Raw genomic sequence first — 15415 nt, forward strand, 5'->3', positions numbered from 1 at the left:
TTAAAAGAAATAAATTAAAACAGGCAAGACAGACATACACCTCCCTTTAAGGAATTCTGATCTAATTACAGAAAGACCAGAATTTTAGGCTTAAAAACCAACCATCTTCCTAAATCCCTAATTCACCCCAGTCTCCAAACCTGGATAAAAATAAAGGGGGTGGGGGGACACACTCTAGAATCTCTCTTACTTTCAGGTAAAGCATGTATCCTTGGTCCCAGACTTCGAAAGTACACATGTTTCATGGCCTCTTCTGCTGAAACCCTTTTCTTAGATTCATACTGTGAGAAACCAAAAAACTGCTTCATTAATTTTTTTCTCTAAATACTGGAAAAAGCGTATGCAAGTGGGAGGGGACACACACACAAATTAGCATTTAAGCATTTAGAGCTACTCTTATCTTGATTACTTAATAGAGTGACTATTATTTTTAAGAACCAATTTGGAGTACTATGCTCTAATGTGAGTTACTACTGAGATTATGTAGCAATGATTATATCTCAGTTACAAATTTCCAAGATAAAGCTGGATCTTAACGAAAAATTTAGATGCCCTATATTTTCTGAAGTGATGAAAAAAAGCAAAATATCTGACCTTTCGTGTTACTTTTCTTCACGAATACCACAGTATTACTGGAAATATACCTAATACCTTTATGAAAGACATTATTAAATTACCTATTCAATACCCATCTCCCTTTTTTCCTTGACGAGATAATGTAGATTTGTTTAAGGTATACATGCTTCCAACTCTGACATATGAATCATGACTATTCTAAGTTTAGGCTAATTATGGCAATCCTGCTCCCCAATTCTCAGCCTCTCTTACAATTAATATTCTGGCCTTAGGAAGATTTTGGAGACCTAGGAAGAAGTCCTTACAGGGGTTTTTGGAAAAGCCTTTGCTTTCCAGATACAAAAAGATTAATGAGACTGACAGACTCTTATCCTCTCTCTTCTTCCTGTTCTGAATGAAGATATGGATGGTACTTGGGAGGTACAACAGCCTGTAAGGCAGTAAGTATAAGGAAAAGAAAGAGAACGTAAGAGAACAGGAATTGCAGAGAACATGGCCTTGACACAGTTGATCAGGGCCAGCAGCTAACTACCTCAGACTGTTCTAGGTTACAATGAGAGACCCAGACACATTAAGAGAAACCATAATTGTTTTTCACCTAAGCACATGTCTTAAGAATGCTAGATACTACCATAATCTTATTTAATTGTCATGACAAATATTTGAGGGAGGTATTACTGATCCCATTCTACAGATGAAGAAACTAAGGCTCAGAGAAGTTAACAGACCATTTAACAATTATAAAATAAGATATAACTTACCTGAAGAAATTTTGTTATCAACTCGATTCCTTCAGAGTCTAACCTAAAAACGAAAGACAAGTAGCAATTTATTCTTTAATCTTAGCTGATAGCAACTTTTCAAATAAAACTATTTTCCAAATGTTGTTATCTGCTAAATTCAAGTGCCCTAAAATAGCACACCTTGCTGCTTTCAAACAGACTCAAATCTTTTATCCTTAGAAGATTTATCTTGCCACTTGTTTAAGAAGAAACCACAAATAACTGGGCATCAACTCAAATGTTCAATATTCAAGAGTTAGATTATTAAAACTATAGAATTTTTAAAAATCACCATTTTGTCTCAAAACAAAATAACCTCTATTATTGAAAAAGCTTCAGTAAACTAGATCTGTTTTCATAGTGTTTCAGTGAAGGCAAGAGTACAAAAGCATCATTTTCCTATTATACAGGTGAAAACAAACAGATAAGTGACCCCAAAATATATCACTGTGGTTCAAGATAAACAGAGATGAGTCATTCAACAAACTTTTACAGGGCAGTTGGCTGAGCATTGGGTACTACAAGCTATAAAATTCAATTTAAATATGCCTCAATAACTTTATAAAACTTCATTAAAAAGGGATACAAAACCAATCAGATGGTCAATAAAGACAGATAATTACAAGGATGAAATTAATAAAATAGGGAGTAGAGGGTTTAGGGGTTATCTTAATGAGAAAATCTCTTGATCAGAAATCACTAATTCTACCTTGCACTGACTTTCACTGGCAAAAGTCCAATTATGGGGGAAAAAAAAAATCCCCCCCCTCCCCCCTAGTGCTTAGTCGGTACTGTGGATGCTGTGGCGTAGAAATTCTACAGAGTCTTCTAATCCTTTGCAGTTTGCCATTCTGACAAATAACCAGAACTCCTTGGCCATAGAAAAGCTAGGTGCTAAGGTCATAAAGAATGTGCTTTAAAGAGCTGCAACCTTTTACACTGGACATTACAACATATATACATATGTATACATATATATATGTTGTAATGTCCAGTGTAAAAAAATATATATATATATGACAAAAATAGGATTTATGCTATTTGGGAGAGACACATACAAAAAGTCTAATACATTATTCTTCCTAAGAAAGTCTAATTAGAATATTCTTAGTTGCTATAGTGACAAGAGCATCAATTCACATAAAAACTTTCAAAATATTTTTGGTACCAGAATGTTTTTACTATTCTTCCCTATCTTGAGAATAAATGGAACTAGAGTGAGTGTGTTATGTTGTGAGCTATGTGAAACAACGAAAGAGATATTGGCCTTATTTGGTATCCTGGTGCCCTTCTCATTTTTATTTTTTCTTAAAGATGAAAAAATACAGTCAAAGGGGTTATTCTATGTTACTTATTGAAAATGTAATACATTCCATAAGTAAATATGTTGTGAAAAAAATTTTTTAAATAAATATTTATTTATTTTTGGCTGGGTTGGGTCTTCGTTGCTGCACGTGGGCTTTCTCTAGTTGCAGTGCACGGGCTTCTCATTGCAGTCGCTTCTCTTGTTGCGGAGCATGGGCTCTAGGCACGTGGGTTTCAGTAGTTGTGGCATTTAAGCTCAGTAGTTGTGGCTCACAGGCTCTAGAGCACAGGCTCAGTAGTTGTGGTGCATGGGCTTAGTTGTTCTGTGGCATGTGGGATCTTCCCGGACCAGGGCTCAAACTCATGTCCCCTGCATTGGCAGGCAGACTCCCAACCACTGCACCACCAGGGAAGTCCCCTGACTCAAACTGTAATGGGAATCTTGGATGGATCTGAGGTAGGTCTGAAAAGAAACTTTAATCAGATGGCCAACATATAGGATATGAAGGGTCAGAAAGAGTTTATATTCTTCAAATACAAATTGTCATTCATTGACTGAAATGCTGATGGGTCATCTTGTGTAGGAGTCAAGATTTTACTTATAACACATTCTTAGGTTTTTCTAAGTAAATACATATAGAATAATTGTGTAGACAGCAAAGCAAACTTCATCATGGTCTTCACAGTATTGAATAAGGCATTAATCAATGTCTTCTTTCTGGGAAATGGAACAATCTACATAAGCCCTAGAATTTTATTATATATATTCTATATTCATTTTATTCACAGCTCAATTCTGTGGACTTACATACTTTGGTAGTTCTTGCTCACTGAATTATAAAATTAATATGACACAGGAAGGAAGAAATTAAATCCTAAAATATTTAAGAACTGTGTATGTGTATCATATATTTTCCCATGAATCCTTACTGTGGCTAATGCTTCAAGAGACTAAAAAAAAAAAAAAAAAGATGAGTTCCCCCCCTTTCACTTAAAGAGGAAAAAAAAAAAATACCTGGGTGCATGGTTAATTAGAGGCTGTGGTTTATATTTTGGAAAGTTGTAGTTCTTGAACTCATCATTTGAAGAAACACCTGGCCAAGTTTCCTGAGATGGAGTTCCTGAATTTAAAAATATATATATTTATAAATATATAGAAATTTTTATACAGGCAAATACATATAAATAGGGAGAACTAAGAAAGCGTCTTAAAGAACAATTTATATTTAGTAGACAATTTGATTATTTCAACTGAAACTAAAAAGATAGAAATAGTAATCATACAGACTTTTTTTTTTGGACTAAGCAATGATGCCATAAAAATGTTGTCTAATTGACACCTAAGCTAAAATATTTCCTAATAATGTGCTAAAAGTCAATTTTCAATAATATTTCTCTTCTCTGTTCTTCCATACAATCATTACTGCAAAGGTAGAACTTGGTAAATAAAAAGCAGAAGTTATCTAGAAGGATCTATCTTTATTGTAATTATGCTCATTATAATTCTTATAACATCTATTTATGTTAGTCTCAGTATCAAATTTATAAATATATTTTTTAAAGATATAGTCTTATCTAGCTACTCAATTATACGTAACAAATCACTGGGAAGAGAGTTCTGTTACCTAGCAGTCGGAAAATTAAGTGCAGTTCATCTTCCACAGTTGATCCTGGAAACAGAGGTCTTCCAGAAGCCATTTCAAAGAAAATGCAACCAACACCCCTATAAAATGTAGCATTAAAAAAAAAAGAAAAAAAAAAAGATGAGCAAACCATTTATTTATTATTAAGCACAAGAATCTTTTCCTTAAGGTTGCCTCTCTGGAGAATTTTGTACTAGCCTGCTAGAAAATCTGCAGAGATTTTTCTTCAGATCCAACTAAACTAATTTCTTAACATTTACCCTATTTGTCTCAACTTCCATACTGCCTTATCCATTTTCTCCACTTAAAATGTCCAGCCCTCCTCTGCATGATCCTTGAAAAACACCACTAACAATGGCTAATAGTGATATAAAGCTTACTATGTATTAGGCAGTGGTTAGCAGGGCTAGGGAGAAGCAAGTATTTCAAGATGTTTTTATGCAGGAAGCAGAGACGGAACACACAGATGCAGAGTGAAGAGTGTGTGAGTGTGAGTGACAGCGAGAGTGAGAGTGAGAGAGCGAGAGGGAGAGAGTTAAGAGAAGGAAGAGAAATGGATAGAGGCTCGCTAATAGATACTGTCTTCTAGGATCTGTGTGAATAAATATGAGTTTAAGACACAGTCCTTCTTTTAAAGGGCTCACAATCTAGCAATTATATAATAATTTTATATTTTAAATGTTATACAGAAGATTAAATAATGGAGCCACTATGGAAAACAGTATGGTGGTTACTTAAAAAAAATGTAAAATAGAATTACCATACGATCCAGCAATTCTACTTCTAAGTATACAAAAGAATTGAAAGCAGTGACTCAAAGAGATATTTGCATCTACAACATGGGTGAACCTTGAAGACATTTATGCTAAGTAAAATAAACCAGTCACAAAAAAACAAATACAGTATGATTTCACTCATGAGATACTTAGAAAAGTCAAATTCACAGACACAGAAAGGAGAATGGTGGAGGGAGAGGGTAATGGGGAGTTACTGTTTAGTAAGTACACAGCTTCAGTTTGCAAGATGGAAAAATTCTGTAGACTGATGGTGGTGACGCTTGAACAGCAATGTAAATGTACTTAATGCCAGAGAACTGTACACATAAAATGGTTAAAATGGTAAATTTGGTTGTATATATTTTTCTACAATTTAAAAAAGTTTATAAAAGAAAGAAATGTTACATAATACAAAAATTAATTATATAAATGTTCAACCCAAGACAAAACAGAACGAAGTATATGATTTATCACTATACGAAGAGTGCAAGCAATAAGTATAACCACAGTTCAGAGGAAGGAATTACCACAGCAGGCTAGGTTATATTCAGAAAGGATTTATGAAAAACTATGTTTTGAAGGCCCTAGGCACAGGCCCCAGTTATAGAAAAAGAGCAGGCATTCCAGATGGGTGAACTAGTATGAACACAAGCACAAAGGTGGGAAAACCCAGGCTATTTATGAAATATAGTGAGTAGCCACTTGGCTAAAAGGAAACGTTTGTGGAGAATAGTCTGAAATAAACTGAAAAAGGTAGTTTAGAGACATTTTATGAAGATCAAGTATCAGATTGAAGAACTGTACCTTACTCTATGGGTAATAAATGGGGAAGCAGCAAACATGTTTAAATAAAGGAGTGTCATGATCAAAGTGCTATGTGAGGAAGACGCCTATGGTATTTTTTCAATATTATTTTTAGATCAACTTAAAGCAAGTGGGTTTTGGTGAATATTAAATGATGATAAAAATAAATTTTGTCTTAAATTACTATGTACCAGACACTCTTCAAAGTGCTTTACATACATTAGCTCATTTGGTCTTAACATTATCCACAGAACAGCCTTTTAAAGTAGTTATTGTTACTATTCCCATTTCCTTAAATGAGGAAACTGAGGCACAGGCCAATAATTTCAGTAAGGTTATCGTATAGCTATAAGTGGTTGAACTGGTATTTAAACCTAGGTGATCTTACTTGCCAGAACTCTTAATCGTTGCTTATATTTTATCTCCTTAAAGCCAAATATCTATCGGTATGCCCTGTGTTAATGGCTACATTCTTTCAAAATTATAAATGGCAGTAAATCTGCATATATTTACCACATGTCAATCTGTGTTGAGTACTCTGAGGAACCGAGAAGCACATCAGGCGGCCGGTACCACAGTGTGACAACTTCATTTGAGTAGGTCTTTGTGGGAACTGACTTGGCTCTGGCTAGTCCTTCACAGGGAAAAGAGAACAATTAAGAAATAGCTGGAATGCGTTTCCCAGTCCATATTCTCACCATGACTCCAGTCACAAGGATGCCTGAGATGGCTACTCTATACCTTTTTGAGGCTTAACAAAATTAGTTATATGAATTTTTTTTTTGAGTGTGTGTGGTCTTGGGTCAGCAAATCCTATTATTTATTAAACTAAATAATAATAATTCCACATTCAGAGACCATGCTTATTTTTATGAGTGAATGCACCTGGTACAGTATCTGGGCTAATCAAAACTTAAGATACCCTCCTTCTATCCACGAATTATTATGCCAAGATTATTTCCTACTTGGATTTAAGTTAATGCAAAACAGGCCAATGACATTTGTCACCTTTTAACCTGATTCCAACTTCCATTTGCTATATCAGTTCTTACCAAAAACCATGAAGTTACTGGTTCATGATCCTGTTAAGTTTTATTGACAATTCCCTTGCAGAAGTTTATATTTAGAGAAAGTTTCCTTGGAATAAACTACAATGTCATTCTGTACTTTCTAAGTTTTAAGTTACATGGTTAATTTTAAAATAAGGTGAACCTCACTGTCTTTGGATATTAATTGCTGTAGATGATGTAAAACACGAACCATTCCTTTGCCAATTTAATATGAAATTCACTGATTATCTAGAAATAAAGGCAAGAGTTCACAACTTTATCTCTTGAGCCACTGGCGTTAAGAGAGTTGCTTTTATTACCTCTACGCCTCCAAATTCTGATCACCTAAAGAAGTAACTTTAAAAGATATATGAAGAAATATAAATTTATTTTAACATACAGTTTATTTCAAACAAGGAATAATTAATTTTTAGGCTGTGATTTCTGTTGTGTGTAACTATTGTATCTGATTAAAATATTAAATAAGAAAAATGTAATAAAAGGATGATTCAATACTTTGTTAAACTGGATAAAGTCACCCAAATGAAACCAGAAATTTAAAAAATTAGGCAGTACTCATACTATTTTCATTAAGTATAAGGGCTAAAGGAAGTAACTGAAACAATGTTGACACTGTTTTATTACAGGTTTTACTCTACCATTCCAACTTGGTAAAATAAATTCAACAAATTTCGGTAATTAGCAAATGGAAGCAGCTTTCTGATTTCTCTTCCTGATGTAATACTGGGTTATATGGGGGAAAGGACAAGGCTGCAAGTTGCTAATGCTATACATATGACATCAAAGCAATTGCAGTTATAGTTTCCTCAGTACCTTATACTCCATCTCCTGAGAGAATTCTAAACTATGATGCTTGCTCATACAGCCTTCTGATTCAGTTCACAATTAGATTTGCAATTTTGGCATGAAATGAAATACACAGTAATTTCTTCAAAACCAAATTAATTGTGATACGGTATTATTATATAAACCATTTTCTATTATTAATGAAAATGTCTATTTATATTAATACTTCCCTGATCACAGGAAAAGTAGGTCATAGAGATCAAGAACAATTTGTTGTAAAATACTCAGTTATATGACTCTCCCTTACTTGTGTCCGAAGTATACTTACTATGAAACCAATAAAAAAATAAATAACTAAAAGCAACAGAGACAAAATTCATTGTACCATCTCATGGAATAATTAGATTTTCCTGTTGGCCGGTGGACAGATAAAATTTGCTTGGCTTGGTTTGTAGAGGTAAAAAGTAAAATTCAAAGCACTCATAGTATTCCCCTACCAAAAGTACATTTTTGATGGCTTTTGCCATTCTTTTTGCATATCTTATAGCTAAGCAGGGGTTCTCCATCACTGCCATTCATTTGGGGATTAAGGAATAAGGAGCAGTAAATGCAGCCTGGCCAAAAAAATTTAAAAGGGGGGCGGGGAAAGAGAGAAAGAGAATAACAATTACTAGGAAAATAACGTAAACTATGCCCTAGAGACTCTATGTAAGCATATGGAAATGACTTATAATTTCTCATTTAGACTCATGTGACCTACCCAATTCCTTTTAAATAGCAACCTACCTTTCAAACAAATGGAAAAGTGTTAAATGAATAAAAGTATAGGAATTTTCAGAACAAATTCACCACTTAATAACAGTGAATTTTTAATCTGTTACTAACAGAGTAATACTTGAAACACTAATATTTATCACATTAATGAAATATTCCAAAAGTAAAACTACTATAATCACTTATGAAAAATGATAAATACTAACTACGAAAAACTGCATGGGCTTTTAAAAACTAACTTCTGTTACAGTACTCAAACTCTCAGAATGTGGAATATTAAAAAAAACACAAAAAAACAAAGTTACTATATGGAGTTCCTTCAATATGAAAAAGTTTACTCCCTAGAAGCCAAAAACATGTAATTTTATTTCACCATTCTAGTCCCTTATAACTGGATTAGCTAAAGAGAGACAGACAGACAGCTACTAATTAAATTATTAAGCATATAAATAAATACAAAGCATGGTGGCAGGGACGTCCCTGGTGGTGCAGTGGTTAAGAATCTGCCTGCCAATGCAGGGGACATGGGTTTGATCCCTAGTCCAGGAAGATCCCACATGCTGCGGAGCAACTAAGCCCATGCGCCACAACCATTGAGCCTGTGCTCTAGAGCCCGTGAGCCACAACTACTGAAACCCATGCTCCTAGGGCCTGCGCTCTGCAACAAGAGATGCCACTGCAATGGGAAGCCCGCGCACCACAACGAAGAGTAGCCCCTGCTCGCTGCAACTAGAGAAAGCCCGCACAGCAATGAAGACCCAACGCAGTCAAATGAATAAATTAAATTTTAAAATAAATAAATAAATAAAACTATTTTTTTTAAAAAAGCATGGTGGCAGGCATATTAAAGGAATCCCTTTCAGTAATGACATTTAAACTCTTTAGTCTCAGGACCCTTTTTAGGCTCTTAAAAATTACTGAGGATCCAAAGAGCTTTTATCTATGTAGATTATATTTACTGATATTTGCATATTAGAAAAACAGAAAAATCTAAAACTTCTTCCTTAAAAACACCATTTATATGTTAACATGAGTATTTTTATGAAAAATTATTTTTTCCAAAATAAAATAAAAATTAGTATGAATGTCCTTGTTTTACATTTTTGTAGTCTATTTTAATAGAAGACAGTTGGATTCTCCTTTTGCATTCAATCTGTTGGGATGTTTCTTTGACTGCAGTTATATATAAAGAGAATCAGGTTTCACACGGATGCGAAATTGGAAAGAAGAGCATTTTAATAGCCTTTCTGATAATTGTGCATATACTTTTTTGATACTGCATCAAAATTAGAAAATATTTAGCTTCTTAAAGATTATATGGTTACTTGGAACTATATCAATCAACTTCTAATACTTTTGCTACATTAAAATTCACTGGTCTATCCTGCACTTTAAATGGATATTTTACCTATGCATGATTCTGTAATACCATGCATTGGTCATCTGGAAAATACTGGTTCTCTAGGCTATTCAGATATTACAAATGTTTACACATTTCTTTAGCATATCAAAAAAAATCATATTTGTTAATGTCACCACTGATCTCACCAGAAAAGTCTTCAAGTACTGGGAAGCTATCAAATTCAAAATGGCAGATCCAGGGCTTCCCTGGTGGCACAGTGGTTGAGAGTCCGCCTAGCTGATACAGGGGACACGGGTTCGTGCCCGGGTCCGGGAAGATCCCACATGCCGCGGAGCGGCTGGGCCAGTGAGCCATGGCCACTGGGCCTGCGCGTCCGGAGCCTGTGCTCCGCAACAGGAGGAGGCCACAGCAGTGAGAGGTCCGCGTACCGCCAAAAAAAAAAAAAAAAAAAGGCAGATCCAAATTTCCAAAATCTAATTTTTGCTTGAAAACTCGAATTTTACTATTGTCAAGAAATACTTTCACAGTTGTTTTCCTTGAAATGATAAGGCTCACTTCATTCATTTTTTAAGAAAGCATCTGCCAAATACCTAAGTCTGAGTAACCACAGTTTGTCTATTGGTCATTTTTTTCAAGTAAAAATGATACTTCTTAAGATAAAAAGGTGGGCTAGTTCAGTTTCCACTCATATAATTACACAAGCACTTTTCCTTGAAATAACCATAGTATTTCTGTGTGCAGCAAATGTGTTTTATGTATATTTCCCATTTCACCACACAAAATACTAAAAAGACACCTACTCAAAAATGGAGATTTAATAAAATTTAATAAATTTTACTGCTTCATCTGATACCTCTTAAAAAGTGTTTTCCTACAAGTGTATAGTGGTGAAGAATACAATGGCTACTAAGTATAATTTGGTGTGAGTGCCTTGATTTACACTAAGGGTACCAGTAGCTTTATCCCTTCTTACTTTTGGATAATCAACGCAAATATTAACACAGTGAAGAGGGCAAGTAAACTTTCAGTATAATTTTGAGAATATATTATACCTTTGGAGATCCCCTGAAAGGGTCTCAGGATGCTTAGGGGTCTATGGACCATACCTGAGAACCAATGCCTTCTAGCATTCACTAATGTAACTCACCACCAAAATTTTCAAATATTTTATTCCATGAGCTACAGAGAACACTTCCAAACCCACATAAAAGCAATCATGCAGTGTCAATGGTTGTTCTTTTAAACTTAAACACCTGGAACTATTTATAAATATCTCATACATTCCATACCAAAATCTGCTAGCTTTAATTCTCCTTTTTCATTAATGAGGAGGTTCTGTGGTTTTAAGTCTCGGTGTAACACCTTTCTTCTGTGGCAATATGCCAAACCACGTAGAATTTGGTATAAAAACAGCTACGGAAACAAAAAATAGAAATTAGTCTTACAGATAATAAGATATACTTTGGTATAAGTTATGGTAAACAGAAAAGCAACTGGCCTAGAACAGTAAGAGAAAAAAAAAAAGGAACCACATCCTTTTCCTTACATACCTGTTGTCTGAATTTTACAATTTACTGTTCTATTTGAACCATCTACGTATTTTTTTAGAGTGAACAAAGCGAAATGAAACTTTGTCTTAGAAGCAATAGTTCACTTGTTACTGAAAATGACTTTAAATAAATGTACCTCATAAATTTACAGGCCTACTAATTAGGCTTACAGTTTAATTATGAAATTCTGGCAAAACAAACAACCTTCTACCATTACCCCACCCTACTCCCCCCAAAAAAAACTAATGTGGGGCAACGTCTTTAAAATAAGGCAATGGAATTGGTGGTTTTATGAACATTCTGAGATGTCAAACAGAATGGTGTTGCATAGCTCTGGCAAATTATGTGCTATAAAAATAACCTAAAATAACCTAAACCATCTTCTATCACCCACCTTCTGGGTACTTTACTTTCAGCACCTCCTACTCAGCCTTCAATATCTGCTATGATTCAGAAAAGGGAATTGGCACTGTAGAGCTCTGAATGGCTCTTTGAGAAAACCAATTCCTATAAGGCTAATGGGAGACTTTTTGTTGTGGATTTTGGTGGAAAAAAGAATATGAAACACAGGAGGTCTCTGATTCTTTGTGGTTAACAAAGAAGAGGATTCAGGATTGTACCCCTGGTTATCTTGAAGGTGAAAAATAGCATTAGAACTTCAAGAATAAGCCAAGGCAGCAGGTGAACAATGGGCCTGAAGAAAATCTAATTAGCAGTTTCTACACTCTACATATTCATGTGTTTTGAAAACTCTTAAATTACTATTTCCAAATATTTCCGTTACTTTCTATGTTTGAAAAAATATAAGGGGCTAGTTAAACACAGACTAAAATACTCTACAACTTAAGCCAGGAATGTAAACCTGGCTTAAGACATACAAACTTCTCAAATCTTTGTCAAATTATGATGATTAAGGACAATTTTCTTTCCAAATTACTGCTAATATGAAAGCAGGAAAAACAACATAAAAGCCACAAACAAAAATAAACACAAATGAGATTCAGTACACCTTGCAAAACAAAATGTGAAATATGATGAAAACAATTCTCATAGAAAATATATGGAAAGAGACTTAAAGCCCTATTCTAAAATTCTTAGCAATGTGTTACCCATGTGTTTTGAACTGTCTTTTACTAAAAGAAACTGGCTCTCCTTTATACCAAACTTAACTTAAAAGTATATAAGTTTAAAGTTACTACCTACAGAATTGGAACTGTCTCAAAAATACAGCTGGGACAGCCTACTTCCAGAACAGTTTCTCACAAACTGTTGACTATGTTTGGATAAATAAATCTTTGCTATATTTGGAGTATATCAGGTCAAAGAAACCTACTGTAAGAACACAACTGTATCAAAGGTTTTCATTTGATTTTACTTTTACTCTTGGGTTTCATCTGGGACTATTATACCAAACTTTTCTAGCATTACTTGCATCTTTAGATATTTTTCACATAAGAAAACATGTAATTATGTTACTTTTCCTCCTGACAGTACAGAATGGTATTTCCAGTCTAGTATTCATAATACCTATGCAGGTTCCTGGCCTTACTCATTAGATTAGTACCCTGAAAAGTTGTTTTATAATTAAATACCATTCTAAATACTTTAGGGGAGTTTGCCATATAAAGGAGGCCCTTTGCAGAATGCACTAATCATTTTCATTGATCTTAAACATTTGGATTTTGATATAATAGGCATGTCATTTTCTTGTTAAGCAGAATATACCTATAAATGTATTCTACATATATCTAAGAGAATCAATGTTATAATGTGAAAGGAAATTGTCAAAAGTTTTTATTTTTGTTTTTTTTTTGGAGCAGAGAAAGGTTTATTGCACAGCCAAGCAAGGAGCAAGGGTAGCTCGTGCTCAAAATCCTCAAACTCCTCAAAAGTACTTTTTAAAACTTTTTAAATGAAGTAGTTCTATAAAAAGGTCTGATTCTAAGAAATACTATAGTGGAGTAAACAGAAGTTCTGAGTAAATATGTTCAGAGGACAATAACCTATTTAAAATGCCTAACAGAAAATTCTGAAGCATATTTCATACGTAATGTAGTTCATCTATGCTTAAGTGTTTGTCTGTACTTTAAATAAAATTTAAAATGACACACTGAAGCATACCTTAACATTGTGCATACTCATGATGTTTCCACAGTCATCCATGTACTGTTTTAGATCTTTATCCTGAAAAAATACAGCACTTTACTATGTGATACATAGTTTTGAGAAGGCATGACTGATTTACTTAATAGTGTTTAGTTTAAAAAAAAAATTGGGGGGGGGGCTTCCCTGGTGGCGCAGTGGTTGAGAGTCTGCCTGCCGATGCAGGGGACACAGGTTCATGCCCTGGTCCGGGAAGATCCCACATGCTGCGGAAAGGCTAGGCCCGTGAGCCATGGCCGCTGAGCCTGCGCGTCCGGAGCCTGTGCTCCGCAATGGGAGAGGCCACAACAGTGAGAGGCCCGTGTACCACAAAAAAAACAAAATTTATTTTAATTGAAGTATAGTTGATTTACAATGTTGTGTTAGTGTCTGGTGTAAAGCAAAGTGATTCAGCTATAAATACATATATATATACATATTCTTTTTCAGAAAAATAAGTTGTTTTTTGAGGAAAGATACTGAATGCACCACACATAATTTAATTAAATACTAATAACAATAATGTCCCCGGGGCTGTTAAAAAAATCCAATTTGCTATGTTTTATCATTTAGTAAATGCTTACCAGATACTCAAAGACCAGAGTCAAAGATTTATCTGTGTGAACAATGTCATGTAGCGTTACTATATTTGCATGTTTTAGATCCTTTAATAGTGAAACTGCAAAACAAAAAAGAAAGCCAATTACTTAATCTGTGGTAGCCAGTCTTTTTAAAAAAAATCCTAAGTTTAACATATGAATGATTGAGTTTAGGAGTCTCTTAAATTTAAAACAATAAGCCACCAAAGGAATTTGTAGTAGAAATTTTAATAGAATCAATTTTTTTCTTTTCTTTTATGGTTCTGGGTTTGATATTTTTAATTCATTAATTATCCTCAGGGGTTTCCCTGGTGGCGCAGTGGTTGAGAGTCCGCCTGCCGATGCAGGGGACACGGTTTCGTGCCCCGGTCTGGGAGGATCCCACATGCTGTGGAGCGGCTGGGCCCATGGGCCATGGCCGCTGGACCTGCGCGTCCGGAGCCTGTGCTCCACAGCGGGAGAGGCCACAACAGTAAGAGGCCCGCATACCGCAAAAAAAAAAAAAAAAATTATCAATATTACATTAATACTCTCCATGACATCTTTTTTTCTCAAATGTTAACTTATTGAGACTTCTAGGATTAATTTAGACATAAAGTCCAAGGTACCTTTTTTTCCTTCAAATTGCTTGTCAGTTGCCTCAAACTATTTTCTGGATAATCTTTTTAAAAAAAATCGTACCATTATATAAATATATTTACATCCTGTATATACTATTTATAGTTAGCTTTCCCCCATGCACCAATATATAACATTTCCCAATGTCAAATATTTGTCTGTGACAACAATCTTTAATGACTTCATAGTACTTCATTATAAGCAGTACAATAATATATCTAATTCCTTTTATTAAATCTTTCAGCTTTAGCTATTGCTTCCCCCCCCTCCCACCAGGGCCTTGTTTTATTGTATTCTTTCTCCTCAATGAGATGCCATAAGCTGTAGTGGCATATATTTTCCAGTCATGTACTATTTCTATATCTGAGCTCCTTGTGCTTACAAAAAATGAACTCTTATTACATAGCTTTGGTTTTAAAATATTCTATATAAATTTCATAATACATTCTGCTCACAAAAGTACAAATTATACCTTCTCTTATTGCTGTGCAGGGTGCACCTTCTTCATGTTCCAACCGGATCTCTTTCAATGCCACCAAATTCTCTGTCAATTTACTTCTTCCTTTATATACTGTTGCATATGTACCCTACAAAATATATTTTTGAAAGACACATCAAAAATATGAG

At 34.5% G+C, this 15415-nt stretch overlaps 1 protein-coding gene across 6 annotated transcripts in view; it reads right to left on the reverse strand.

Annotated features, from left to right (window-relative positions):
• CDK17 (cyclin dependent kinase 17) overlaps nucleotides 1-15415 on the reverse strand; it is a 123977-nt gene that overhangs the window by 29537 nt on the left and 79025 nt on the right. For all 6 annotated transcript variants that reach the window (XM_049695031.1, XM_049695034.1, XM_049695030.1 and 3 more), the window contains 9 exons: nucleotides 15261-15375; nucleotides 14156-14250; nucleotides 13551-13613; nucleotides 11169-11292; nucleotides 6400-6520; nucleotides 4289-4386; nucleotides 3679-3784; nucleotides 1338-1380; nucleotides 191-281 (listed from right to left, as the gene is read on the reverse strand). In XM_049695031.1, coding sequence (XP_049550988.1) covers nucleotides 191-281; nucleotides 1338-1380; nucleotides 3679-3784; nucleotides 4289-4386; nucleotides 6400-6520; nucleotides 11169-11292; nucleotides 13551-13613; nucleotides 14156-14250; nucleotides 15261-15375 — 856 coding nt within the window. The remainder of the gene's footprint in view (nucleotides 1-190; nucleotides 282-1337; nucleotides 1381-3678; nucleotides 3785-4288; nucleotides 4387-6399; nucleotides 6521-11168; nucleotides 11293-13550; nucleotides 13614-14155; nucleotides 14251-15260; nucleotides 15376-15415) is intronic.

The sequence above is a fragment of the Orcinus orca genome, chromosome 11 (assembly GCF_937001465.1).
Source record: "Orcinus orca chromosome 11, mOrcOrc1.1, whole genome shotgun sequence".
Lineage (NCBI taxonomy): Eukaryota > Metazoa > Chordata > Mammalia > Artiodactyla > Delphinidae > Orcinus > Orcinus orca.